The 27,965-nt window shown below is 58.5% G+C and overlaps 1 protein-coding gene across 5 annotated transcripts; it reads right to left on the bottom strand.

The window, feature by feature from the left end:
• Positions 1–830: 830 nt before the first annotated feature.
• CHAF1A (chromatin assembly factor 1 subunit A) lies at positions 831–27,500 on the bottom strand. 5 transcript variants are annotated; one of them, XM_070622610.1, is made up of 15 exons: positions 27,191–27,500; positions 23,886–23,936; positions 21,496–22,358; positions 16,635–16,691; positions 14,789–15,018; positions 14,006–14,066; positions 13,541–13,609; positions 10,984–11,210; positions 10,345–10,513; positions 10,089–10,169; positions 9,525–9,617; positions 8,329–8,581; positions 7,095–7,585; positions 2,297–2,393; positions 831–1,291 (listed from the first exon to the last, which is right to left on the bottom strand). In XM_070622610.1, exons 1-15 carry the CDS (start codon positions 27,489–27,491, stop codon positions 1,191–1,193), a joined length of 3,144 nt encoding a protein of 1,047 aa, XP_070478711.1. In that variant the 5' UTR covers positions 27,492–27,500; the 3' UTR covers positions 831–1,190. The 5 variants fall into 5 exon arrangements, with proteins under 5 accessions (XP_070478711.1, XP_070478712.1, XP_070478713.1 ...); XM_070622611.1 differs by having other exon boundaries at positions 10,089–10,166; positions 27,191–27,393; XM_070622612.1 differs by lacking the exon at positions 27,191–27,500 and adding an exon at positions 26,869–27,162.
• Between the last annotated feature and the right edge of the window lie 465 nt (positions 27,501–27,965).

Below are 27,965 nucleotides of genomic sequence, written 5' to 3'. Positions count from 1 at the left end.
CACAGCTGGGTTCTCCTACGGGAGCAGGACCTGGGCCTGGCGCTCAGCGCCCACATCGCCCCCCTGTCCCCACCTGCAGGTTGTCAGGTGGCCACCTGCAGCGGGTTAAGGGGCCTTGCCTGGTTCGGCGGTCGCGGCCCCAGGTGTGGTCCACGGGCCTGCCCTTAGACACAGCTGTAGCCACCGCCAGCGGCATGCCTGGTGGGGCGGGGCCGGGCCGGGCCCTCAGCCTGCAGGGGGCCTTTGTCAGCCCCTCCCAGATGGGGCCTGGGGGCTGGGGGCCCCTGAAGGATCGGGGTTGGCAGGACACAGGCCTGGGGGGGTCTGGCTCACCGCTGAAGTGCTCTGTGTGCTGACGTGTCAGCTGGCTCATCTCCCGGGGGCAGCGGGGACGAAACGAGGACCGGGGTCCAGGTGGGATGGCGTCTGAACTCTCCCCGAGTCTCGGCTCCCCTGGGTGTTAGCATGTGCTCAGACACCTCGGGGGGCTCCCAGCCCCAGTGCAGGGCTGCTCCGGCGTCCTTGGCGGGTTCCGCTCCTCAGGTGTGGGCCGGGCCAGTTGGCTCTGGAAGCCAGGACTCAGGTCCTCGCCTCCCCGAGGGGCAGGAGGCGCTGCCCAGCGTCATCACCCGCATCTTGAACCGGGTGGGCGGGAGGCCAAGGACTCCACAGCAAAGAGAGGGGAGAGCACCACAGTGTAACCCTTCATACGGACACCAGCGCGCCCCAGGGGGCGGGGGAGTGGACCCCGGACAGCAACAGCGCAGCACCGAGTGCGGCTGGAGCGCACTCGCAGAAACGACGCGTGTGAAGGACGACAGACACGCGGATCGGGGGAGACAGCAGGTTTATACACATCCACGTCCGGCCCGGCGCCACACCGCAGCACGCGGGACAATTCATCCACAAGCATCTCGTCTGGCGTCCGCTCGGGTCCGCAGGCCAGGCCGGCCGTCCCCGAGCAGGTCCCCGCGGGGCAATAATGCTTTATTAGAGGGCGGGTTGATATGTAGCTCTGGGGGATTTTTACAGAGATCGAGAACTAATCAAGCATCCTATATAAAACTTTCCAAACCTCCGCGGAGGTCTGTGACGCGGGACAAAGTGCTCTTTACACGGGAACCAGGGCTTTCAAGTATCGGAGGGGCGTCGGAGGACCCTAACCAGCCTGCGCACGGCCAGGCGGCTGCTCAGGAGGGGCTAAGCGCGCTGGCGGGCACGGGGCTCGGGCTGCCGTCCAGCCCCACGGGGCCCCCGGCTCCCGAAGTGGTTCCGCACGGGGCCTGGACCTCTGCAAGGCAAGGGGGGGCACTTAGCCGGCTGCAGCCCCAGCCCAGGTGGGCGCGCTCCCCACCCCCAGCCGCCCTCAGAGCCTGATCCGGAGCGAGCATCAAGCCCCGGCTTCCCTCACCTCCCTTGGTCCCTGCTTGACACACATGCCTTGCACAGGGCCTCACCGCCTGAGCCCGTCCTTCTGACCCCTGGAATCCCCTGGGCGCCCCTTTCTCCTCCTTCAGGTCCCTGCTCCGCAGTGAGGGCTTTCCCGAGTCCCCTCCCGCCCCGGGTCAGCGCCCCTAGGGTGCAGCTTTTGTAGGAAGCTTCTGGAACAGTGCCAGGACGTGGTCAGCCCCCCACGGCCAGTCTCTTGTAACTGTTACTGCGAGGGCTACCGCAGGTCTGGTGCTGACGTCCACGCGGCAGAACCTTCAGCCCGCCCGCCGCCAGCCCTCGCCGTGGCTGCCCTGGGGCGAGCATGCGTGCCGCCACAGAGGGCGCCAGCCACACCCGGGAACCTGGAGGGGCAGCCCTGATGCTCGCTCACGTGTGGGCTGTGTCCTTCTCGCACCTGTGTGCTTTCAGTGACACTTCTCAGTGAGATTGACCCTTGAGCCCCCAGGGAGGGAGGGGCCCCACAGCAAACAAGAGAAATTGGGGCACCGAGGCCCAGGGGCTGGCCAGGGCACATGCCATCGAGGACTGCCGGGCCTCAGGCTGCCCCTCACCGGTGACTGAGTCCCCCCAACCTGGAACCTCCCTCTCTGACACGGCCCGTCCACCCTCCACCTCGGCGGCCGCCACCAGTGCCCGTTCTCTGGTTTCCTAAACGTAGCCTTCAGACCGAGCCAGGCCGTCCAGGGCCCGGACTGCGCCCTGCCGCCCCCGAGGCCAGCCTGCCCAGCGCCCTTCCGGGCTTCCGCCTCGACCCCCGTTCTTTACAGAGCAGGCGAGCGGGGGAGGGGGGCGCTCGTCCCTTCTGCCAGTGGAACGAAAACGGGGGTGCTGGGGCCCTTCTCACCCCCAACGGCCGAGATGTCCACCATCACACAGTCGCCGTCCTCTTCCTCCTCCTCCTCCGTGTCCGCCTGGAAGCCGTCCAGGTCCCCAGCTCCGACCTGAACAGACAAGGGAGCACGGCCGGCGTGAGCGGCAGCGGATGGGGACACGGGACAGTGTGGCCCCGCTGCCACCACTCCTCCTGCTGACCGCCTCTACCTGTTGCTTTTCGTTTTTTTAAAGATTGGTCCTGAACTAACATCTTTTTTGTTCTTTCTCCCCAAAACCCCCACTACACAGTTGTGTATTCTAGTCGTAGTCCTCCTAGCTGTGGCATGTGGCACGCCGCCTCAGCGTGGCCTGATGAGCGGTGCCATGTCCACACCCAGGATCCAAACCGGCCGAGCCCTGGGCCGCCGAAGTGGAGCGCGCGCTTAGTCACTCGGCCCCGGGGCGGCCCCTCTAGCCGTTCGCACAACAAATCTGAGGCGTTTGACAGCCTGTGACCAAAGGAAACCTTGGGGCTTCTCTCCAATGAACGAATTAAATTTCGATCTCTGAAACCTGCCTCCACGGTTACTCACCTTATTCCAAAAATAGTTGGTGCACTGTTCGTGCACTAGAAAGATTCCGGGTTCGCGCTGGGTGTGAAGGAGAACTCACAGAGCACGCCCTGCCCCTGCTCACTGTTTGACAGCAGTGGCTGAGGACGGGGCCCAGCGGCTCAGACCCTCTGCCCGAGGGGGTGCCGCCGCGGCTGCAGAGGCCAGGCTGGTGGGGCTGGAAGGTCCAGACCGAGGACAGCTTCCAGCGAGCTTCCTGGGCTGTCTTCTCCGGGGAGCCGGAGGGGAAGACGGAAGGCGGGAGGTAGGACTGGCTGTACCCATCGCCACCCCCGCGAGCGCGCAGGCGCCCTGTCCGCGGCCACAGAGGCAGCGGAGGCGGCGGAGCCAGCTAGTTTCCACAGGGAGGCCATTTCCCCAAAGGCTTCCGGAATTCATCTGCCGCCTGCAAGAGGGCAGCAGCGTGACAAGGCGGCCGTGCACGCTGGCTCCTGGCCTGGCAGCCGGGTCCCCAGCGCAGCCCAGCAGTTCCTGGTGCCCGGGCTCCACGCCCAGGTGCGCCACTACCACGGGGCGGAGGGGACGCGGAGGGCAACCCCCAACTGGCCGGCAGAACAGCCCAGCTCTGAGTCACGCTGATTCGGGGGGGTGTGCTCTGTTAAGCGGAAGGACCTTTAGAGCCCCTCCAAGTCCCGCGCCCCCAGACAGGAGAGGCAAGTGCAGACAAACGAGGTCCCCTCTGGAGCCACCAGCGCTCAGGGGTCACCATCCACAGCCCTCCAGGCTCGCACAGGCCTCGATGCCTCCCAGGTGCAAGCTGAGCCGGCAGCGCATCCTAACAGGCAAGCTCGTCACCCTGCTGTCCCTCCGCAGTGGGTGGACGCAGAGCGGGAGGACACTCGGCAACGACGTGGGGGGGGGGGCTGTCACATCGTGCTTCTGTGACCCTCGTCTCCATCACAGGATACCCTGGACTGAGTGCAAATGGAGCCCCTCCCTGCTTTAAAATTACCCCGAGGCCCACAGTTGAGTTGCCCTGGGCCACACAGATACGTGGTGGCAGAAGTGGCACCTGAACTCAGCCTGTTTGTCCCACGAGCTCCTGACACCTTGTAAACCCACGAGTATTATGACTGGTTCGAACTTGAAAACACTGTAAACTTCTCACAAAGTAAGGCAGCCCAACCCAATTGAAGACATGGGTCCACCCGTGGCGTTGGCCACAAGCATCCCGGGGTCGGGGGCTCAGCCTGCGGCCTTGCCAAGACGCAGGGAAGCACGCCACTGCTCCCGGCCTCTGGCCTCCCTTCCAGAAAGCCGTCCCGGGTCCCCCACTCCGTGCAGGTGCTGTGCAGCAGCAGGCCCGCTCGATGCACACCCCAAAGCGACTCTCCCACCCCCCTCCCAAAACAGAACCGCAATTTTGTGGGGCAGGGGTGCTGGCCAAGGGCTCATTTCCGCAGCCTCTCTTGCAGCTTTGCGCCCAAGCATTCCAGCCAGAAAGAAACAGGCGGGGTCTGCTGGGCAGGGCTTCCCTTTCCAGCCAAATGGGCAGCTTCAGCTGCTGGTCCTGCTGGCTGGAGGGGCAGCAGCCGTTTTGCGACCATGAAGACAAAGGCCACACACTAAGGAAGGAGGGAGTGGGAGATGGGAGGAGCCTGGCCCCTGGACGACGGTGTCATTACAGGGGCTCAGGACTACTTATTGCTGGAGACAAAGCCTGTGGTTTACCCTGTGACTGGGGCTGTGACCTGTGGCCCAACACAATCCTAGGGCACCAAGTGCGGTCAAGCAGGTGCCCCCACGAGCCCTCGCAGGAGCAGCAGCAAGGCCGAAGCCCACAGAGCTGGCCCAGAACCAGGTGCTCAGGCTTCCCTTCCTGTGACGTGGCCCAGGCTGTGTCCCGGCCCCTCACCTGGGATCCTGAGAGGGACTTTTAAAATGCAGACGAGGTCCAGCACGCCCACAACCTGGACGGTCTGTCCCGCCCTCGGGGTGATGCTTCTGCCAGAGCAGTTTTAGACTTGCAGACACAGTGGCTAAGCCGTGAGGTGGGCCCAGGGTGCAGCTCGCTCATAGGGTGGCTATCGCTGAGTCCCCCACACACTGAGCCTCTATAAGGCGCCCGCCTGTGGACGGGGAGCAGAGGCCACTCGGGCTGTCCATGCGTGTGTCATGGGGAAGCCTGTTCACTGAGCCCCGGGCACACACCTTCTCCCGGGAGCCCTCGCTTTCCTGGTGGCTCAGAAGATGAGGAAGTATCTTACCACCACGGAAGCATAGGGAGCCCCGTGAAGCGCCCAGCACAGGGCCTCGCATGTGAGGACACATGCACTGGGCTAGAACCCGTGGACGGACACGGCTGTGAACACGAACGAGGACGGCCACCCTGAGGGCAAGAGCACCGCAGAGCTCAGGGACACAGCTGCGCCCCTCCCACGAGACTGTGCAGGACCCCACATTCACCCCAACGAAAGCCCCCCGGGCTCAGAGGGTGAGAGGGGCCCCGGGGGGCTGAGGGGGGAGAGGCCGCGGACGCTGCCTGGACAAGGAAACAAATCGGGGTGTCTTCCGGCCTGAGCCATTTTCAAACTGGGCCTCACACTGGTCTCCACCGGAGCAGCCTGACCCGGGGCGCCCCACCCCATTCGGTAACGCTGTCGGCCACGAAAGGGCTCTGTTGCTTGAGCACACACAGCTAGCGGAGCCCCTCATGCTCGCCGAGGCCCAGGGAGGGGGTGTCAGTGGGTTTGGGGCCCTAACTCCCAACCCCATGGGCTCCCCTCCGTGCCAGGTTGTCACCCCAGGCCAGGCGGAGCTGGCCACACAGCCTGGCACAGACACAGGCTCTGGAAGGGACCGGGGACAGTCGATGTGACAACACTGGGCCACTCTGCTGTCTCCTCTGCCGTGGCAGTGTGAGAAGGAAGTCTGCAACGCAGCCAAGGCCTCATCCGCCTGCGGGAGGCAGGGAGACCAGGCACCCCTCTAGGAGCGACTGAGGGCCCCCACCCTGACGGCTGCTTCGTTTCTCAGCTGCACAGGACGGACGTCAGAAGCGGTGGGCAGGGGCTGGGGGCTGCTCTCCCTCCCTCTCCGTCACCATCTCCATCCCCCTAGCCACAGCGCCCTCCTGAAGAGGCCAGCGGACGTGAGCGGGAGGCCCAGCTCTTCCGACGCTTCAGCTCATCCTCCTCGCAAACCATCAGCTCATCCTCCTCGCAAACCGAGTCTCTCAAAGTCTGTAGCTCCGTGGGGGGCCTGCTCAAAGCGGGGCCGCGTGCTCACCCCCCCACACGTTTGCAGTAAGAGGCGGCGCAGGAACAGCAGCCCCCCGACGCTCACACTCCAGCACGGCGAACCGCACGGCTCACACACTGGCAGAGGCCCCCGCGGCTGGGCCGCCCCGAGCACGACACCGCGCTGGGGCCCACGGAGCACAGTGGCCCCAGGAGCCCGCTCACCCGTGCACACGCCCTCGGCTCCCACCCGCTCCCCTCCGCTCCGGTCGGTTTGCAATCATGCAGCACTTGGCCTGACGCACTCCTGCCCGTGTCTCCCATTAGATAGTGTTTTGCTCGTGACCGCGTCACAAGGCCTAGCGGGGTCCCTGGGGCAGAATACGTGCTTAATGGCTGTGTTGAATGAATGCAGAAACAAACAAATAAATAAGAAGTAAAAACTCAGTGCTTGGAACGTCATTCAGTGCTAAAAAGAAACGAGCCGCCAGGAGGCCATGGAAAGACATGGGGAACCTTAAATGCACGTTGCTCCGTGAAAGAAGCCGATCTGTGTGATTCCCACCACAGGACGTTCTGGAAAAGGCGAAGCTATGGAGACAGTAAATAGATGGTGGCTGCCAGGGGTGACGGGGAAGGCGGGCGGAGGGCGGAGCCCAGAGCACGTTTAGGGCAGTGAAACTAGCCTGTGACATTGACGGCCGATGTCGTTCTACATCTGTCCAAACCCACAGAAGGTACCACACCGAGAGTGACCCCTACCCACAGCCTTGAGGGGAGCGCGACGGGTCCGTGTAGGTTCCTTGGCTGTGCCAGATGCGCCCTCTGCTGGGGATGCTGGGAGTAGGGAGGCTGAGTGTGTTGGGACGACGGGGCACCTGGGAAATCTCCGCATCGCCCCCTCAACTTTGGACCAGTTTCTGGCCCCGGTTCCGCTGTGAATCTAACACTGCTCTAAAGCACGCCCTCCGTGGAGCACCGGGAGGCCGCTGCGGGCGCTCCCGGCCGCGCCGCTCACCTGCCCGTCGTGCCTGCGCTTCTTCATGAACTGGGTGATGCACATGCTGCCCGCCGACTTCCGCTTCAGCGACACGGACGTCCCCTGCACGGGCCCCGTGGGCGGGATGCTGCCACTGTCCTCCCTGGTGGCCGAGGGCACCATGGTGATGTAACTCCACTGGCACGGGACGGGCAGGTGCTCCTGGTCAAAGCTCTTGAGGACCTGCGGGTGGACGTACCAGCACATCCTGAAATCAGGCCTCTTCTCGTACACCGAGTTCTCAGAAATAAGCCGCTTGAGCCTGGCCTTGGAGGGGACGGTGGCATCCTCGCCGGCGGTGGGGGTCTGTGGGCGGGAGGAGCCGGGGCTCGGGGGGCTGGCGGAGCTGCTCTCAGGGCTGCCAGCGTCCTTGCTGAGCAGCCCCCGGCGGCAACACTCCTGGAACTCTCGGATGATCACTTTGCTCCCATTCACGTTCCCGTGCAGCAACGGCAGCAGCTGCGCCAAGACTGGGGAGAAGGGGACAGGGCGCGTGTGAGACACGGAACAAACATGGCACATGGTCTCCCAATCTGTCACCAAGGTTGACAGACACAGCTGGCTTTGGGGTGACTTTTTTTCTTGCTGAGGAAGACTGGCCCTGAGCTCACATCCGTGCCCATCTTCCTCTATTTTACATGTGGGACGCTGCCACAGCATGGCTTGACAAGCAGTGTGCAGGTCCACACCCAGGATCCAAACTGGGGAACCCGGGCCACTGAAGAGGAGCACATGAACTTAACCACTATGCCACCACGCTGGCCCCTGGGGTGGCCTTTACAGGGCAGATTTAAGACACAAGAACCAGCTCCAGAAGATTCTGAGAAGCCCAAGCCTCACATGGCGGCATTCGTGTGGATTAACTGCCGCGCCTCACTCTATGGGCCTACTTTTCCTGAGTAACGGGCATGGTGCTCGCGCGGAGTCACGGGTCCTCCCGGGCTTGGAGAGCAGGGCGGCACAGCACTCACGGCGTGTGGCTCGGGTCCCCGCGGGGAGACAGGCATCACGGCGTGTGAATCGGGTCCCCGCAGGGAGACAGGTAGAGTGAAGCAGCTGCCTCGCACGGCTCTCGTGAGCATCAGAGAGCGAACAGATGTGCTCGGCAAGCGCTGGCTTTTGCTCTTTGTCGAAAGAACTAAATTTTCGAGCCGGTCGCCTACCCTGCTCCCCGGGCCCCGGCGCCCCTCCAGCCCTGCCCGCCCGCACTCACTCTGCTGGTCTCTCTTCTCCCTCCTGGAGGCCTTGGGCGCCTGCTCCTCCTCGGAGGGCGCGGCCTCCAGCAGGCACGCCGTGAACTGCCGCAGCAGCTTCAGGTCGGCGCCGCCGTCGCGCTCGCTGGCCCAGACGCAGCCGACCTTCAGGGGCTGGAGCACGCGGAAGCGCTTCCCCTTGGCCAGGAACTCGTCCCACTCCTTGGCCTTCAGCTTCTGCCGGACCTTGTGGTTCTCGGGGTCGGCACACTCCTTGCAGGACAGGAGCAGACGCTTACTCGGGGTCCCCGCTCCCCTCTGCCCGGGTGCCCCGGTCCCCACCCCAGGACGGTGAGGAAGGGACCGAACTATTCCAGTGGGGCCAGTGTGGAAACCACGCCTGCAGGGCCCCCGCCACGTCCAGGCCATCCCGCCTCTCGTCACGGGCTGTCAAGTCACCAGCCCCCAATCGCACGCCCAGTTCCGCACGGGGCCGGGCCGCCTCCACGCTGAACCCGATCCCGCTCAGTGACAGGGCTGCTGCGGTGCGACGAGACACGCCTACCCCGTTGGTGGGAAACGTGCAAGGCACCCACGCCCCGCAGCTCTGGCTAAGACACGCCCGTTCCCCGGGCGTGGTGTGTTTTCTCTGTTCCTCTGCCACCCAAACACTGCAACCCGACAGGCCTCCGGGACCCCAGAAACGGCTGATCCCAAAGTTCCCCCATCTGGAAGAATTTAGAAAGCTGGCAGCGGGGGCTTAACTCAGAGGGGCGTAGGGGAACCTGCCAGAGAGGTGGGAAAGTTCTAGACTGCATTTTGAGTGGCAGTTTTGCAAATGTAGTCAATTGTCCAAAGTCATCACACTCGATAATTAAGATCTGTGTTTTGTTCTATGTTAATTATACTTAAGCTAAAAGATGCGAAAAGAAAGTTCGTGTCCTGACCCACAAACCACGGCCACCCTCTGAGCAGGGTTTCTTCTCACCCTCTCCCCTCACTTGGAATTTTCTCGTACCCCCTTCCCACACAGGCAAAATTCCAGCCCAGGTTCAAGCAGCCCCACCAATGACGATGACTGCATGAGAAGCGAGGCATGTGTGGCATCGTCTGCGGGCAGAGGACCCGCCATCACTGTCCCAGGTCAGCAGCCACCGCGGTCCGGCCCCCAACTGAGCTCTTTTCTGAGCCGGTCACCCCCTCGCCCACCCCTCACCTCGGTTACTCCTTCGTCCTCGGACAGGTACCCATGGGGCACAAAAAAACCATCGTCTTCATCTTCATCCTCTCCCACTTCATCATCATCATCCTCAGAAAGGGGAAAAGAAGGATGTTCATAATATGTGGAAACAATATACGCTTCATTTAAAATTTTCATCTGTGGTCATCTAAGGGAGAAAAAGCCATCTACAGCTTTGAGTGTGGTTCCTGTGGACACCGTGAGGACCAGGAGAATCCCCATTCGTTAACCCCACTAGATTACAGTTGGGGGTGGAGGGCAGACAGAAAACGAGGAAGTGAAGCCGCCCAGGTGGAAGGCCAGAGGGAGCGGTGGGGACTGAGGAGAACCAGGCGTGGGCGCCCCGTCTAAAAGGATCATCCACCACTGCCAGTGACACCAGATGAGGTTCTCCAAGAGAAACAGGAAACCCGGATGGTAAACGCGGGCTGCAGCGTCCGGACAGCACCGCAGGTCAGACCCAGGCTGCCCGTGCTGAGCCCCGCCCAGGGCACGCTGGGGCCTTTGGCCGACACCGGAGTGGTCCCCGCCCGTGCTCACCCCTTCACTGTGGGAGAGGGATTCGCCCGGCTCCTCCTCCTCCCACTCGTCATCGCTGTCCACCTCGTAGTCCAGGAGCTTCTGGGGAAATACAGGCGCGGGGCGTTATGGTCGCTTCCCAGCGTTGGCAAGAAAAGGCGGGGCAGAGGAGCTGGAATACTTACGGAGTCCGAGACCAGCGTAAAAGAAGGCAAACGAGAAGGGAACCCGGAAGGGCAGGCGCCGGGCCCATCGGCGCGTCTGCCCACACGCTCACCCTGTCCTGGGCCCAGGGGTCCCTCGGATGGATGACCGCCGTCTTCTTGTTCCACGTCCCCCAGTACGCTGGCCGGTGGTTCTCGGAGAACTGCAGGAGCTTCATCCTGCCGAACTGCTTCCTGTCAGGCACGCCGTCCACTTTGCCGCTCTCCACGATCACCACGTCACTGAGAGGGGAGGACGCACAGTCCGAACGCGCCCGCGACGCGCTCCCCCACACCCAGCCTTCCGGAGGACCCGGCCACAGCGTGTGACAAAGACGGGCGACATTCAGCAGCACCTGCTCCGGAAGAAGCTAAGGAGCCTTTACTCCCGGGACGGAGCGAGGAGGAGGGAGACAGGTGCCCCAGGGCATGAGGGGAGCGAGCACAGCAGCAAGAACCGGGAGATGCCCTTCCAGGAGGGGCCAGCAGGAAGATCCCCGCTGGGAGAGAGCCGGAGGCCGCCGGCCGGGCTGCCCTCCAGAGCAGCGCCCTTCGGCAAAGCCGCGCCGAGACACTCCGGAGGCCCCGGGAAGCCAGCAGAGAGCTCCAGTGGAGCACTGGAGTCCGGGCCCAGGGAAGGAGGCGCTGGCCCAAGGCCCCAAGGAGCGAGCCCCCAGGGCTCGAGCTGCCCTGGCCTCCCCCACGGCACTCACCTGTTAACGATGCCCGTGCTGCGGGTGGAAACCACAGTGGGCCCCGACCTGAGGGGCCGCCGGCCTTTCAGATCTTTCAGGAAGGAGAACTCGCTGCTCTGCCGCTGGAGGAGCTGGTCCAGCTGCTCACAGAGGTCTTGGTCAAAGGCGGTCCGACACCGAGGGGCGAGGACCATGTGCTCTTTAATTTCAAAAGGGGCAAACTTGCCGCAGGAGCCGGCCAGGGTCTGGAACGGAGAGGAGAGAGATGGCACACCAGCCAGCAGGGCGGGGAGGCCGCGGGACGTGGCAGCCGCTTTCAGATTCGTCCGGGTTGGTGCGTCAGAGGAGCCACACAAACAGCTGTATGATGCCATTTACCCAGGTTTCGGGAAAAGGCAAAGCTAGGGGGCCAGAGATGACAACAGCAGCTGCCAGAGGCTGGGCGTGGAAGGAGGGGACAACTACAAGAGAGCCCACTGGGATGATGAAAAGACTCTAGATCTGATCACAATGGCGGTCGTGGGGCCCCGTGTATTGTCAAAACTCATTGAATGGTATTCCTGAAAATAGTGAATTTTACTGTAAAATTATACCTCCATAAACCTGGCTTTTTTTTTTTCCTAGATAAAAAGACGATAAGGCCTGAGATCCAGGGAAGGAAACAGAGACCCAGGAGAGTGACCTGCTTACCCGGAGCCACCCCATGACAATGCAACATTACGACACGGCTGACTCCAACACCGAAGCCAGACAGGAACCCAGAACATCACTGTCTATTTCCTAAGAACCACCCACTGCAAATTCTGGTTTACAGAATGGATGGGATTTCTCTTCCCGGAGCTCCTCCACCAGCTTTAACGTCTGTGTCTAGGGGTCCGAAACCTGGAGCACGTGAGCGCGACATGGGAGGCAGGGGGAGAAGCCACGTCTATGAAATCTGCATGTGAAAGCCAACGTCACTGGCCTCATCACTGGCTGTACGAGGTCGTCCGCGGAACTGCTGGAAATCCCGATGCCCAGACCAGGCCTGTGGGATTTCTGGGGATAAGATCCAGGCTCCAGTGTTCTTTAAAGCTCCCGGGTGATTCCAACACGGAGCCAAGGCCAAGAAGCAGCAGAGTTCTCCTGCCTAAGAAAGGGGTGCTGGGGACATTGGGATCCACAGGAGGAAAAAGTGAGGGCATGCCCCATACCATGAGCCCAAAGCGTCCCAGCAAAGGAACACAACATGAAAAATAAGACTTAAGCTAAAAAACACCCCGCAAAAACTGGAAAAAAATCAGAATGTATCTATAACCATAGGATATGCAAGGCTTTCCAACCAAAAGCCAATTGCCGTGAAAGAATAAAAAGGTTGACGTTAAAACAAAAAATTTCTGGGCAACAAAAGACCCCATAAACAAAGTTAAAAGGTGGGGAACAGGCTGAGAAGAAATATTTGTAGTGTCTATCACCAAAAATGCAAGTCCAGGCGACATAAAGAAGTCCTAGAGATCCGGGGGGAGGGGGGAGCCAATCCTGTGGAAAACTGGGTGAAAAACAGGAATTGGCAAGTCACGGAAGGAGAAAGAAGATGGCAAACACACTTGGAAAGCTGGTGAACTGTACCAGAGGCCAAGGACAGACGTTCAGTAGGACAAGGACATGACTTTTTTTACCCATCAGGTCGGCAAATCGGAAAGAGAACTCGTCACACGCAGAGCTGGCAGCTGGCGGGAGAGCACATCTGCACGAGTGGCGGGGACCATGCCCCCGAGTTTCCCCTGGGAGGGCCCCGGGACAGTAACCGCTACGATTTTGAGGATGTGCGTGTCCTTGACCAGCAGCAAGCCCCCTGGCAGGTGGCCCCCTGGAGGAAGGGCGTGCGCCCTGCTGAGGGGGTCAACAGGGAATGTATGTATGAAGTGACACCATCCCCGTCACAAAATGTCCCGCAGCAATGGAAAACAATGAGGGAGATCGAAGTGGGCCGACATGGCAAGAATCCAAGATACAGCAAGTACACCGAGCAGTAACGTCGATCCAGAACACTCCTGATTCATATGTGTACCAATACATAAATATACACGGGGCTGTAAGCACACAGAGAAAGATCTGGAAGGACACCCTGCGTCGGAGGAGACAGGTGACCTCTGGAGCCGGGAGGGAGGGGAAGGAGGTGTGGGGTCTCGAGGAGCAGAGGCTGGTTCAGCGGGTGACGGAGGCCGGCGGGGAAGGGAATTCTGCAGAGCGCCACCCCGTGGCTTTCTGGCTCAGGGAGGCTGCCACCCGGAGCGGAGGCTCCCCGGGGGAAAGGCCCCAGTCTCCGTCCCTCCCTTTCCCACACACCTCCTAACACAAAACTGCTCGTGAGGCCACCTCTCAACACCTGGCAGTTTTAGCAAATGTGCCACTTTCCGCTTCTTCAGGGACAGCGACAATGACAAAATATGGAGCCTCCGGAAACAGAAGCTGCTGTGCAGGCGGAGGCCCCTTGACGAACGGGCAGCCAGCTGGTTGGAAGCCAGCCCTCTGCTCCTCAGAAGGAAGGGCCAACCAACAGCAGAAGTGAAGCCAGGGGAAGCCAGCCGCTCACCTTGGGGGCCTGTGGAGTCTTTGGTTTCTGGAAGAACCTCGTGATTTCGGCCTTCTCTGCTTTAATGCGCTGCAAGTGAAGAGAAGATGAGGAGGACGCAGGAATGGAGAGAGACCACGTGGGTTTAAAGCGTGCAAAGGCCCCCAAGTGAAGCCCAAAAATTTTTCAGGGGAAAGCATTATTTTGATCTTAGCTCTCAAAACCCATTGACCTGCAACCGGGCACCAGCCAATTGCAAAGTGCCAGATGCTCTTGTGGGCAGAAGGACCGAAAGGCACGTGACAGGCCAGCACGAGAACAAGGACAAGAACCTATTTACACACGCACGCCAGTCCCTGTGGGGCCACACGGCTTCCCACGACCTGGGGAACACCGGGCAGCAATTAAGCAAAAATCCCCTTTCCGCCGTCTCTAGGACCGTTGTCGAACAGGCCAGAACGTGGAGGCTCGGGGACAACGTTCTACCTTTTCTTCTTCTCTCAACCGTTTCTCCTCTTCCTTTTTCCTCTTCTCCTCCAGCTTCGCCCTGCGAGACACACAACTCCATGTCAGCCGACCAGCCCTTGATGCGCAAGGACCAAGCCTGCGTTCCTGGTGAGACCCGCACGCTGGGGGCTGAAGAAGTGTCCCTGGAGACACACGGGCCGGGAGGGTGGGGGCGGGGAGTGGGGAGCACAACAGAACAGAGGCTTCCTCTCCTCCCTTCCAGCAGGGGCTCAGTGTACGCCCCTCGCGGAGGACACAGGAGGCGTGGAAGGGGAGCCGGCTGCCCCATGCAGGGGACACAGGGAGGCGTGGAAGGGGAGCCGGCTGCCCCATGCAGGGGACACAGGGAGGCGTGGAAGGGGAGCCGGCTGCCCCATGCAGGGGACGCAGGGAGGCGTGGAAGGGGAGCCGGCTGCCCCATGCAGGGGACGCAGGGAGGCGTGGAAGGGGAGCCGGCTGCCCCATGCAGGGGACGCAGGGAGGCGTGGAAGGGGAGCCGGCTGCCCCATGCAGGGGACGCAGGGAGGCGTGGAAGGGGAGCCGGCTGCCCCATGCAGGGGACGCAGGGAGGCGTGGAAGGGGAGCCGGCTGCCCCATGCAGGGGACACAGGGAGGCGTGGAAGGGGAGCCGGCTGCCCCATGCAGGGGATGCAGGGAGGCGTGGAAGGGGAGCCGGCTGCCTCATGTGGAGGACACAGGGAGGCGTGGAGGGGGAGCCGGCCGCCCCGTGCAGGGGACGCGGGAGGAGGGTGGGGCACTCACTCCAGCGCCTCCTGCCGCTCCTTGCGCCGCTCCTCCTTGAGCCGCTGCTTCTCCGCCTTCTGCTTCTCGTCCTTCTCCCTCCTCTCGCGCCTCTCCTTCTCCTTCAGCTCCCTCTCCTCCTCTCTCCTCTTCCTCGCTTCTTCCTTGGCCCGCTTGGCCTCCTCTCTCAGCTTCTCCTTCTCCTCTCTCTCGGCCTGCAGCTTCAGCTGCTTGCCCAGCCGCTCCTGATCCTGCACCGAGACAGCGCACAGCTGCGGCCACGGAGCTGCGGGGAGGGCGGCCTGCGCGCCCGTCCGCATCCTCTGAGCCATCACACTGCCTTCTGTCGTGCGCAAAGGACAATCAGCTCCTTCTCTGGGCCTCGTGGGCAATTCAAAATAAGGTTCATTTAAAATACCGCCTTTCGACGTGGGGTGAAGTTTATTTTTTACTGAATAAAAAACGATTACATAAGTCCCTCTGGGCTGCCTAGGCAGGGGGCCCGCGGTGGCGTCTGAGCTGCATTTATCTACTCAGAAAGCCGTGGCAAAATAAAGACAGAAGCCCCTGCAGGTTTTCCCTCGCTACCTTTAGACCAGAGGCACTTCTCTTCCGGCCCCCCAGGACCATACCCGATGACAGGCTTTACTTTATTTCTTTTGAAATAGAAGCCTGGGATGAGGCAAGGACAGGGACCCTGATGAGCGAGTCTTAAAGCAGGAGGGGACAGATGAGAACACATAAGAAAGAGCAAAAAGAAAACATCTTTAAGCCATTTCTCAGGATGGGAAAAGAAGATGCGACAGTCAGAAAGGACACAGAGGCTCTATTCCGATGGGAGCATCTTGTCGTTACCGCGGGAAGAAACAGCTAGCTCCTTTTCTAGTCTTTGAGGAGGGAACGTCCCTTTATTACATCGGTTCCTCATTCCAGAGCAGTGGCACGCGGCCTGGGACCCTGAGTCATTCTGTCACGGTGAGTTCATGTTAAACAGTTCACCTGCCCAACAGAAGGGCTGGCCAGCTTCTGACACAGCTCAGGGTCATTGTCAAGGGCTGTTCCCGCCAAGGATGGGCTTCCCACCTGTCAAGAGCCCGACAGCTCAGCTTTCTGAGGGCGTGTGACTGTGCCCTCGTCCCCAGAGAATACTCCCCCCTCGCCCTCAGGAACCCTTGGTCGATGGCACAAAAGCCCCGGTGGCATGCCCTCAGACAGGTCTAACATTCGCATCTTGCCAATTGTCCTCCGCACCCGCCTCTGACACCAGGACACTTACAGAGGTGCCTGGTCTGGGCGAGCATCAAGCCCAGCAGCGTAACGTGGGGTGGGAGGGGAGTCTCTCTGCCCACTGCTAAAGAGGAGGACGGGGGCTGGGAACCATGGGAAACCACATCTCTTCCTTCTCAGTCCCCTCCCCACCCTCACCGGCCTGTGCCCAGCTCTGAAGTTCCAACGAAGAAAGAGAGAAACTCTAGAAAACAGAGTCAAAGGCTTAGCAGAGAAGCACTGAGCAATCGTGAGCCATGGGGAGTGAGGGCCGCCAGCAGGTTACAGCGCGGGGGAGGGGCTTCCACCCCTGCCAGGAGACTGGGACCAGGGCGAGGGCAATTTTAAGCCACAACGGGTGCCCAACTATTAAGATAATAATAATAACAATGGCTTAGAAAGGCTACGTGCCAAACCTTAGGACTGAGCAAAGCCAAAGCGATGCGATCCACAAAGCCCAGTTATGTAAAATGAAGCCAACGGTGGTGAGAACCAGAGGGGAGAGGTGTGCCCCGGGCCAGAGCGCATGCGAGGGGCTCTGCTCACTATTCAGTGCACAGAGCACAGTGGGTGAGTGTCTGTTTCAGGGGAAATCTCTTACTCTTTGCAGTCTCATCCTGTTCTTCTCGGCAGAACCTTTGACCAATTTCTTAGTTATCTGAAATGAAAGACGTCATCTTTAAACATGCGCGGTTTTTAACCACTTTAACCCGTTTACTGTCCCGCACAGTCCAGGGGGAAAGGGAGGAGGGAAGAGGGACTCACACTTCAAAAACCGTTTTGCACAATGAGAAAAATGGAAAGCTGTCCAGGAGACCAGTTTCCACCCACAGAACCAAAATGTCGCAGTCCCACAACCCCAGTGAACGAGGGCAGGCGAGCATCTGGGGATAGCGGGCAGATGGGGGAGGCAGACGACACTGCGTGGTGGGATCGGTGGCCAACTAGAGAGGACCCGCCCTGCCAAAGGGGACGGAACTCTTGCAGGCATGCAGCCCGGCACGGCCGATTTTCCCAAGAACCCGCTAGAGGGATTTTTACATGAATTTTGTAGGTAACGTTTAAAAGGCAACACCATGTGGATCAAATAAGACGCGTCTACAGACTGGATTCCGGGGGCCACAATTTGCGCTCTCTGCCTGGCACAGCTCTGCTTTCCACGACGCGGAGGTCAACCAGACTAGCGGAACGGTCTGGTCCACAGCCCTAGATTCTAGAGCACAGCACGCTCCAGCGCCCTGCTTCACACGGAGTGTGGGCTCGCAGGGCCCACCAGACACATGGTTGGACTCGCTCCCACGCTGGCTGATGGTCCCAGGCAGGACTACGAGCCAGGAGCGCAGAAGCGGGCCTGAGCTCTCTCCGGAGCAGGGAATCCTCATAGCCCACCACCAGAAGACTGGAGAACCACGGAGAGAGTTCGGGCCCGAAGAAAGAAGCGCCAGGAGAGGCAGCCAAAGCTGAGACTGAAGTCGAGCTGAAGACGCGAAGGCCCATTGCTCTTGGAACGGTCTGCTGTCTCGACAAAACTGTAGCAGCTATTTCTCCACCTGGGGAAACCTCGGCCCTAAGACTTCTCACGAATAAAAGCGACAGATGAAAGAACTTAGGACAGCAATCCTGCTTGGCACGCCTTTCTGGACTAAGCCTTCCTATAGGAAAGGAGAGGGCCGAGCACAGGCATAAGAAGCCACGTGCTGGGAGGAGCTCGAAGGCCCCCGAGAGCACGCTGGGGCTCCCCGTCTCCACGGAGCAGCGCCAACAGCGCTGCCAGCTCTGAGGGCAGTCTCCCCAAGCGCGTAAGCAAGAGCACGTGGCTCTCCAGGGTCCGCTCCCCCTGCCACGCCAGCGGCTCCACCCCCACAGGAGAGGATCTCACAGAATTCATAAGGCGCCTCACTGTCACTGTCCTTTGTGTTCAAAGATCCTAGTGCTGAACGTGACCCCAGACTGCGGCAAACCCATTTACTTAGTCTCGCCCGCACTTGTGGAAACTCAGCTGCAGAATCAGTGCCTTTTAGAACGCCTCCCCTTTGCTGCGAGTCCAGGAATTACGGGGGTGACACGACTACCAGGAGCCAGCTTAATGGCATCCAACAACCAGAGCAATCGTGACAATTTCAAACCAGTATCTTGATTCCTTCACTGGAGATTCAGGTGGACCTTACTGGTCTCCAATAATTGTAACTCTTGACATTTGGCCCAAGTTCTTATGGAACTCTCTCGCAAAATACAGGCCATACCTGTTACCTATCTGGAACTCAGCTGCCGAAAAGCAGACCCGGGATCCCAGAAGGCAGCGGAAGCGCGCCACCAACCGCCCCGCCGTCAAGGCGGATGGAAGGACGCCCGGCACTGAAACTCCCGCACGCTGTTCGGGGATCCCGGAGCCCGCTTATCTGATTTCCTCCACAAGGCACGTGATTTGCAAGCCCGGCGCAGAGAAGCAGCAGTGAAAGGTGAGGAGACGAGGCTACACGCAGGCCGGCAGCAGCCCAAGACCCGACAGCCGAGGGGAGAAGGCAGAGGGAAGAGACAGAAATCCAGCGGCCGGGCCACACTGCAGCGCCAGCGGGCACAGCTCAACGCGCCTTCCCATGGGCCCGCGAGTCTGCGAGACCACGGCCTGGGCACGGCAGGGGGACGCTCGTTACAACTATCGTGGGTCAAGGCCGAGAATCAGAGACAACAGAAACACTGCACAGACCCACAGCACAGGCGTGTACACAGCAGTTAAAGACACCCACCTTCCAACGCCAAAGTAGGAAATATCTGACACCCGGCCAAGGAAAAGAAACGTATTCACAGCGTATGGCTGTACAGAAAACAAGACTGTGTTCCTAAGGGCTCTCTCACATCCACGCCACACGGGGAAATATAAGATGACAGTAATGACAATCTGGGGGAGAGAAAAGAGCCAAAGGGGGCTGCAATGCCAAAGGGGGCTGCAATGTTGCAATGCTTTTTTTTTTAAAACATGGAGCATTTAAGATTTGTATAAATTAGATTGTACGGGAAAAAGTTCCAGCGACCTGGGCTCGTTTGTACAGAGGCAGGACAAGATGCCAGGGACACCGCTGTATCAACATTATCATCTACTGGGGCCAGCCCAGTGGCGCAGCAGTTAAGTTTGTGTGGTCTGCTTTGAGGCCCGGGGTATGCCAGTTTGGATCCTGGCGTGGACCTACACATTGCTCATTGAGCCATGCTGAGGCGGTGTCCCACATATCAAATAGAGGAAGCTGGGCACGCATGTCAGCTCAGGGACAATCTTCCTCAGCAAAAAGAGGAGCATTGGCAGTGGATGTTAGCTCAGGGCCAATCTTCCTCAAAAAAAAAAAAAAGTATCATCTATGGAATGATAATCTGGAATCATCGATAAAGCAGGGGAAATGACTCATCTAAGTGCAAACAAACGGGAGAAACAGTTCCAGCCCAAATGGGAGAAAGCTCTAATGCTGAAGAGCAACTCCTTGGCCAGTGAAAAGACCCTGGATCATCTAAAAGAGGTGTTCCTAAATTATCCCTGGGAACACTTGAAAACAAACAAACAGGGGCCAGCCCGGGGGCGCAGTGGTTAAACTCACGCTCTCCGCTTTGGCGGCCCGGGGTTGGCAGGTTTGGATCCTAGCCGTGGACCTAGCACCGCTTGTCAAGCCCCGCTGGGCGGCATCCCAGATGGAACAGAGGAAGATTGGCCCTGAGCTAACATCCATGCCAATCTTCCTCACCAAAAAACAAAAAACAACAGAAACAAAGCTCTCTCAGGGGACTACATCGGACTCCCTGGGACGGGACAGCAAGAGCTGTGCCTTAACAAGCTCCCTGGAAGGAAAAAAAAAAACCCCCAAAAAAACACAAACACACAAAACAGAGGCCGAGTGAGCGCCTAGGGGTTCCAAACGCAGCGAGTGCATGGTACCAACAGAACCCAACAGAAACCGCACATTACATGGTAACATGAAACCACCTGTAAGCTTGCGACGAGCTCCTGCCTAGACTCTGGAGAGGAGGAAGAGGTGGAGAGGGAAAATGGAGAAAAAGCACCGTCCCCAGGCACAGGGTCAGGAGAAACTGGGCCCACGGCAGGGAGAGGTGCTAGGTACCAACTGTGAAACTAACAGGCCAAGAACAAGCCAGAGTCCAGGCTCCCGAGGGGCAAGGACATAAACTAGAAGGCCGTGCGCGTGTGGCCGGAGGTGGCCTGTGTCCAGCCAGGCCCTCGGAGGATCATTTCACCCAGGCCTGTGGGGTCGCCCGACTGCAGGCGGCTCTCACTCCCCGCGGTGGGTGACGGGGGCAAATTTCTGCCGCAGGCTCTGGGCTGGTCTGAAGCCCTCGCCCCTTGCAGCATCAATTCTTTGCAAAGCTGTGTGACAACACTGCCTTCGAGAGCATTTCAAAACTCGGAGCCCGTGTTCAGAGTAAGACCTGGCTTCTCAGATGCAGCACTTGGTTCCCGTGCTCGGCGGTTTTCCGGCCCCCCGGGCCAGTGGACAAGAAGTACAACTTCTCATGACAATGCCCAACTATGGGGCTCCCCACTTCTCAGGCGTGCCGACGAGCATAAAAACACTAACTTAAAAAAGGTAACTCTACTCTTGATTGGCACTTTGTGAACCTAAAGAGGAAGCCATTTTTTCTGTTGTCTAATCTCGGGAGGTAAAAGACATGGAATCATCTAGAAAAGTAACTGGTTGCTTAGTGATGGAATTTCAGAAAGCGATCAAGGTTGGTGGTTTATGGTCAAATTAAGCAGGTACAGCAGACTGAAGGAGCCACCCCAGGATCCAAACTAAAGAACACCATTAAACACGCAGTGGGACTCTTGACTGATGTCTCTCAGTGGTACCCACAAGGCCTTAAGGATGGGTGAGAACAGAGACGTTCGTCACTGCTGATCGGAAACCAGCAACAGAAACACACATTTCCAAAGTCATCCTTCTGGGGTCCCTAAAAATGGTGCCAGCTTTCTCCTTTTGTTCTTGTCGCTCTGGGTGAGCTTTTTAAGATGGGTGGCCATGCTGACCAGAGCTGACGCTACAGAATTCCCCATTTTATTCTTCCTGTCGTCTCGGGGTCTCTCCGCCGATGCTTACTGCCTTTTTACCACCAACACCCCTAGTCTGTGTTGGAACAGGCAGAAGGCAGGCAGGGGCCTGAAGCTACAGCCCAACACGAGGGGTTACGGCTGCCTGCTCACACTCGTCGTTCACTCAAACGCCTCAGGCTCCCAGAATGGCGTCCAGACGCTGGTGAGTGCCCGGGCCCCTGGCACGTCGCAGTGACACCCACTGAACACCCCCCAGTGGTGTTTGATTTGGGAGAGAATCCTGCATTGGAAGTCACAAGACCTCGTTTGTGGTCCCACCCCGTCGGCCACCAGCCCCGTGGGTGACACGGGTCCCCGGGTGAAGAGCGAGGGGACGGAACTAGAAGGGCTCTGAATTGGACATACTCACTCTGTGGATCGGCGTGCAGGCGGGGAAGGGACTGGCACGGCCGCACTGCTTTTCGGGAGCGGACTGCCCCTCGGGGGAGCTGGTGGCAGAGCAAGAGCTCAGAGAGGAATGGCTGAGGACAGAGTCTTCTTCGGGGCTGGACTCCAGCGCCTCGCCCTCGGAGGGCGCGGCCTGGCTGGGGGGTGTGCCAGGAGGAGACTGGGCACCAGGCGCTTTCGCAGCCAGGATATCCTGTAAGACCACCACGGGCACCTTCCCTCTGAACAGGATGCCCCCGGCTTTGCTCCAACCGTCCTGGTCCTTCTTGGGGCACGTTCTCGGGCCGCCTGGCAGCTTGGGGCAGCTTTGGGGTGAGCCTTTCTGCGCGTCCACCCTGCTCTCTGCGCCCCCTGAGCCAGCACGCTCCTCCTCTGTTTCGCACGGAGTGTCTGCCAGAGTCTCGGGAAACGCCAGCTCATCCTTCAGACGGGCCTTGGCCAGCCCCCTCGCCTGTCCGGCTTCTTCTCTGACCGCATCGACAGGCGCCCCAGAGGGAGAGGCGGCAGCACTTAGTTCACTGTGGGCCACAGTGCTGTCTGTTTGGTCATTCGAGTCCTCCGTCAAATCAATGATGACCGTGGTCTGCTCAATACTGGCTTTGTCTCTACTTAAAAAGTAATCTAAGGGACCCTTCCCATTGACAAGTTTTGGCCTAAAATCTGCATCAGAACCCATGTGACAGTCACTCTCCAAGATGTCCAAAGAGGTTTCTAACTCGGGGATGCGACCTGGCGCAGGGGCAGTCCGACAGCTTCTCGCGTCATCTGAGCCCTCATCGGTTTTCTCCTTTGGGACAAGATTCAGGCGCTTGAATGGCAGGCGAGCTGAAAGGAAGAGAGAAGGAGGCCGTCTCTTTAGTGAAAGTGTGACGAGCGACAATCGATGCTTTAATACTCCGTACACTTGAAAATGATCGACCTGCGGGCTTGGAGGGGGCGATTTTAAGGCCTAAAGAGGGGTTATCTTTTCAATCTGTACCTTTTCAACATGCTAATTAAAAACAAACTGACAGGCTTTTATAGCAGGGAGGGTGCCAGAATCTTGAAAGAGACGTTTTCTGATCTGTTCAGGATCCAGTTCAAATTCCCTATTTATTTACAATGGGTGGAAATCCTGTTTGAAGATACTGCAACAGGTTCTCAAGAGCAAGAGACACAGACCCACTTGTGGAAAGATCCTCTCTCTGCCCCCAGCATCCCAGGCTGTTAGCTTTTCTTGTCAATCAAACAAGCGTCCCCCCCTTGCTGGCTGGGCTGCCGCCGGCTAGGAGACGCATGGTGAGCCCTCAGGAGAGTGAGCCAAGTCAGACAGGGAACTTGTTAAGGAGCCCACTTTTACTTAAAAGCCAAAACATCGGGTGAACTTTTCACGATGTAATAGACCAAACAAATAAACCCGGCCCGAATCAGTTTATAAACCAATCATGCCCTTGGTTCTACAGTTTGCCCGAACCCTTTAACCTCAGAAGACTCCTGTCCTTGACACGTTTCCCACCAACACCAAGCCTGCTATGAGTTGTCACAGGAGAAGGCAAACTGCTACAGGGGACAGAGGAGCAAGTTTTACAAACCAGAAGCCACTGTCTTTTATATAATCCAGTCACTAACCTGGCCTAAGGGTAAATGCAGTCCCCATTTTACACAAAAAGATTGGGGGCCACTTATCTTCCTGTACAAGAGTGGCTCAACCCGGTGCCCACCAGGGGACATCCAGCAACGTCTGGAGACATTACTGTCATAACTTGGGAGGGGAGGCTGGGGGTGCTGTTAAACTCTCTGCAACATACAGGACAGCGCCCCCGGATGAAAAATTACCGAGTGTCAGCAGTGCTGACGTAGAGAAACTCTATGCAAATGCAGCCCCCTCTGGATTTGCTCCTGGGAACAGGAGTGTAATGAAACGGGCTTCCCAGCTTCCGACTGGGAGGTGCAACTGTCTCGCTCCCCTCCAGCCCCCGGACGCTTCTGCTGAGGACCCCGATAGATGGCCTCTGCTCAAGGGGAATTAAAAATATAATTGAGGGGCTGGCCCAGTGGCACAGTGGTTAAGTTCGCACATTCTGCTTCGGTGGCCCAGGGTTCGCCGGTTCGGATCCCGGGTGCAGACATGGCACTGCTTGGCACGCCATGCTGTGGTAGGCGTCCCACATATAAAGTAGAGGAAGATGGGCATGGATGTGAGCTCAGGGCCAGTCTTCCTCAGCAAAAAGAGGAGGATTGGCGGCAGATGTTAGCTCAGGGCTAATCTTCCTCAAAAAAGAAATATATATATATATATATATATATATAATTGAGGGCACAATGAAGGATATAAATTAGGAACCAATATTGAACCCATTCCCAGAAAGTTACCTTGTATTAACTTCTTCACTGGAAAAGCTGGTCTGTCTTTGGAATCCATGGCTGTGGACAGGAGTCGAGGATAAGTTACTCAATATTGGCAATAACGAAGCGGCAAATACATACGCAGCCCCGATCCTGTACAAAGCGGTTGTCCAGCGGGGGGGATTCTTTCACCTGCCCCCCCCCCCCCGCCTCCCCGAGGAACATTTGGCAATGTCTAGGGACTTTCTGGGTTGTCACGACTGGGGGGAGGGTGCTGCTGGCATCTAGTGGGTAGAGGACAGGGTTACTGCTACACAACCTGCGAGGCACAGGATGGCCCCCACAACAGAGAAGCCTCTGGCCCCAAACGTTAAGAGGTTGAGAAATTGTGCCCTGGACACTGTCACTTCTTCTCATCTTATTTTCCTCGAGCACTGATCACTCTGAGACTCATGCTGTTTATTACGTCTCCTCTCCAACAGATCGCCAGCTCTGCGACAGCAGGGAGACTGGCTCCACGCTGTCCCGGAGCACCTCGCCCGGGGCTGGCACATCGCGGGAAGTGAGTGACCACAGGAACGGGAGCAACGAAAAGAGGAATGAGCAAAGCTAGAGGTGAGAGAAAGCCGCGTCTTACCGACTTCACCATGACCAGGACCCCAACACTTCCTCCTCCAATGCAACCCCTCCCGCCACCAAATCTGTACAATTCCAATAGGGTTTATTTTCTTTTAAAATAGAGTTTATGAAGGTAGCATTTTGAGCTTGCCAGGCTGGAGCTGAAGTGCTGTCGTCAAGAAATGAGAACGGGGGGAGCCGGCCCGGTGGTGCAGCGGTTAAGCGTGCACGTTCCGCTTCTTGGCGGCCCGGGCTTTGCCAGTTCGGATCCCAGGTGCGGACATGGCACCGCTTGGCAAGCCATGCTGTGGTAGGCGTCGCACATATAAAGTAGAGGAAGATGGGCACAGATGTGAGCTCAGGGCCAGTCTTCCTCAGCAAAAGGAGGAGGATTGGCAGTAGTTAGTTAGCTCAGGGCTAATCTTCCTCAAAAAAAAAAAAAAAAAAAAGGAAATGAGAAGGGAGAATGTTTTTCCTGCACAAAGAAATCTCAAGAAAAGCATCTAATAATATCAAAGCCGATGCAGAAATGACCATAAATAGAACCGAGCCTTTGGATAAATATTTTTAAACGGCTAGAATAAATTTAGAAGCTCACACCTGCTACTTCTGGCTTGGAGAAAATCTAGTTTAGTTATTTTGGGCAATCTGCGTATTTTTTTAAAAAGATACACACAAGTATTTTTTAAAAGCAGATCGAGGCTTTCTAAAAAACTGGGGGCTGGCCCAGTGGCGTAGTGGTTAAGTTTTCATGCTCTGCTTCGGCAGCAGCTGGGGGTTCACAGGTTCGGATCCTGGGCACGGACCTAAACACTACTCATCAAGCCACGATGTGGCAGCATCCCACACACAAAATAGAGAAAGACTGACACAGATGTTAGGTCAGTACCAATCTTCCTCAAGCAAAAAGAGGAAGATTGGCAACACATGTTAGCTCAGGGCCAATCTTCCTCGCCAAATAAAACAAAACAAAACAAAAACCCACGCCAGGGGCTGGCCCCGTGGCAGAGTGGTTAAGTTCGTGCGCTCCGCTGCAGGCGGCCCAGTGTTTCATTGGTTCGAATCCTGGGTGCTCATCAAACCACACTGAGGCAGCATCCCACATGCCACAACTAGAAGGACCCACAATGGAGAATATACAACTATGTACCGGGGGGCTTTGGGAGAGAAAAAGGAAAAAATAAAATCTTAAAAAAAAAAAACCACCCCAAAATTCAATTGTGCATAAATGAAACTGCCCTCCCCCGCTTCCCAGCTTGGAATATAAGAAAGGTACCCAGAAGACTCGCATTTCCTTTCTACCCATTTCAAAAGAATATAGGTCTCAAGTTTTCAGTTATCAAAAACATGGATTTCCTGCCCCACCTTAACTGAAGGATACATAATCTTTAGCCACTTAAATTTATTTTTAGGACAACCACAAGGATCCATTGGCATGGCCCTGAGTCACCAGCTTTGATGCAAGTGGGACAGAAGTGACCTAGGCCGGGAAGCAACCTCAGGTGGACATAAAAAGGGACTCCATGCAGGGATCCCGATGGTTGGAAGGCGCACACACAACGAACACGCATCGTGTATAAACTCGCCATGCTCTGAGTGCTGAGATACACCCCTCCCCGTGTTATTTGGCATGAAAACATTCGTTCCTTTTATGACAGCACCGTCGCAGCAAGAGGTGCTTTTTAAACATCTTTATTGGGCCAAACGACTGTCCCTGACCATCAGTCCCAACTTCATTTATATGAGTTTTATGCCTCTGTGAAATCCCAAAGTCTGGAAACAATTAGAGCAGCGGCTCTCAACTGGGTGGGGGGGAGATTCTGGCCCCCAGGGGTCCCTTGGCAATGCCTGGATATTGGGGCTGTCACAACTGGGGAAGAGGGGGTGCTATGGGGCTCCAAGGGGTGGAGGCCAGGGCACAGGGCACAGGACGGCCCCAAATGCCAATAGTGCTAAGGTCGAGAAACCCTGGACTAGACTAACGGATGTCCCGGCCAACCCTTATTCATTCAACCAACACTTATTTCTCGGCCACCTACTATGTGCCAAGCACCGTGCATGGGCGGGGAGAAAATGAGAGTCGGGCAGGAGAGGAGGGCAATCGGGTCTTCCTTGATTTGCCTTCCACGTTTCGGGGACCGGCGGGGTGCTAGCAAGCCCTCCCCCCCAAGCCACAGGGAGAGGACAGGTCACCCTGCATACCCGGCAGGACCAAGACCCCGGGAGACCCGGCTCCCTGACCATCCCCCCGTCCGGCCTCTTCCTTGGGCCTGCCCGGCCCCGCAGACGCAGCCGCTCGAGTTCCCGAGCCCGTGTGACCCCGGGCCTCAGTTTCCCCACTCGGCCAGAGGGCCGCTGCAGGGTCCAACTCGCTCAGGAGCCCCAAACGCACCCAGTAACCTGCCGAGCCGGCCCCTTCGCCTCCCCGGGCCTCAGTTTCCCCTCCCGGCCGCTCCGACCCGTCACGGCACAGGGCCCTGGAAGGACGAACTGACGCAAAAGCGCCGGAAAGAAATGGTCGCGGCCGCAACAATAACGTCAAGGAGCGCGCCCTCCGCGCCGCAAGGCCCTTCCTCGGGATTGGACGGCCCCACGGACCGAACGCCCGGCGCCGAGGAGCGGGCCCGGGGCCCGGAGGCCCGTCCGCCCCCGACCTCCGCCTCGGCCCGCACAGGCCGCGCGCCCCCTTCCCCCGGCCGCGGGCCCGAACCGACCTGCCGCCGCTGCCCTGGCGCCCGGCGCCGCGCACTCCGGCTCCTCCAGCATCGCTCCGGCGGCGGCTCGAGCTCCCCTCAGGCGGCGGAGGCGCGGGCTCCGCTCCGGCGGCCGCTGCTGCTCGCCCTCCCGCCCGCGCCGCTGCTGCCGCGGCCGCCGCGCTCGTATTTGGCGGGAACCGCGGCGACCCCCGCAGCCCGTGCGCTGATTGGGCGAGGCCGCGTCACGTGACGGCCCGCCTCGGGAACAGGCCAGCGCCGGGAGCATCCTCGCGAGAGCCGAGGCTTCCATTCCTCCCATGGCTCCCCTATTGATATTCCCGCGGAGGGAGGGGGCTTCCTCTCGGCGGCCTGTCATTGGCCGAGAGGAGGCGCCCTGCGATTGGGGGTGGGAGGTGTCAAGCTGAGAGCTCGACACTGTGATTGGCTGAGCGCGTGGGATAGGTCGGTAGGAGGAGGGAGGACCAGGCTCTTACGTCACGAGGAGGCGTTTTACGTAGGGCGACGGGTGACAACCTGAAGCTGCGATTTCGAGGAAGCCTGAAGTTGTGAGTTTATCCGAATTGGACATCGGCTGAATACAGCAACAGCAATTAAAATTACAAATTGCTTTTTATATGGCAATACAAATAAACTCTGGGCAGCGCTTCAGAAGCGTTACATACACAGTAAATAGAATCAGGGGGAATGCATGAAATGGATGTTTCTGATCTAGTCCTTAGGATTTTTGCACACGCTGTTTCCGTGCCTGGAAAACTCTCCGCAGCTCTTTTCC

The sequence above is a fragment of the Equus przewalskii genome, chromosome 6 (genome assembly GCF_037783145.1).
Source record: "Equus przewalskii isolate Varuska chromosome 6, EquPr2, whole genome shotgun sequence".
Classification (NCBI taxonomy): domain Eukaryota; kingdom Metazoa; phylum Chordata; class Mammalia; order Perissodactyla; family Equidae; genus Equus; species Equus przewalskii.
Note: the sequence above shows the minus strand (reverse complement) of the source record. Positions and strands in the feature narration are given on the sequence as shown.

Bases quoted from the DNA above. Each gene is read 5' to 3' on its own strand.
- CHAF1A (XM_070622610.1), bottom strand. From the start codon at position 27,491: ATGGGAGGAATGGAAGCCTCGGCTCTCGCGAGGATGCTCCCGGCGCTG. The intron at 8,582-9,524 runs GTGAGGGGTGGG...CTGTCCTGCAAG, and splicing joins AGGACGAAGGAGTAACCGAG to GAGTGTGCCGACCCCGAGAA. The intron at 1,292-2,296 runs GTGAGAAGGGCC...CTTGCCTTGCAG, and splicing joins GGACATCTCGGCCGTTGGGG to AGGTCCAGGCCCCGTGCGGA.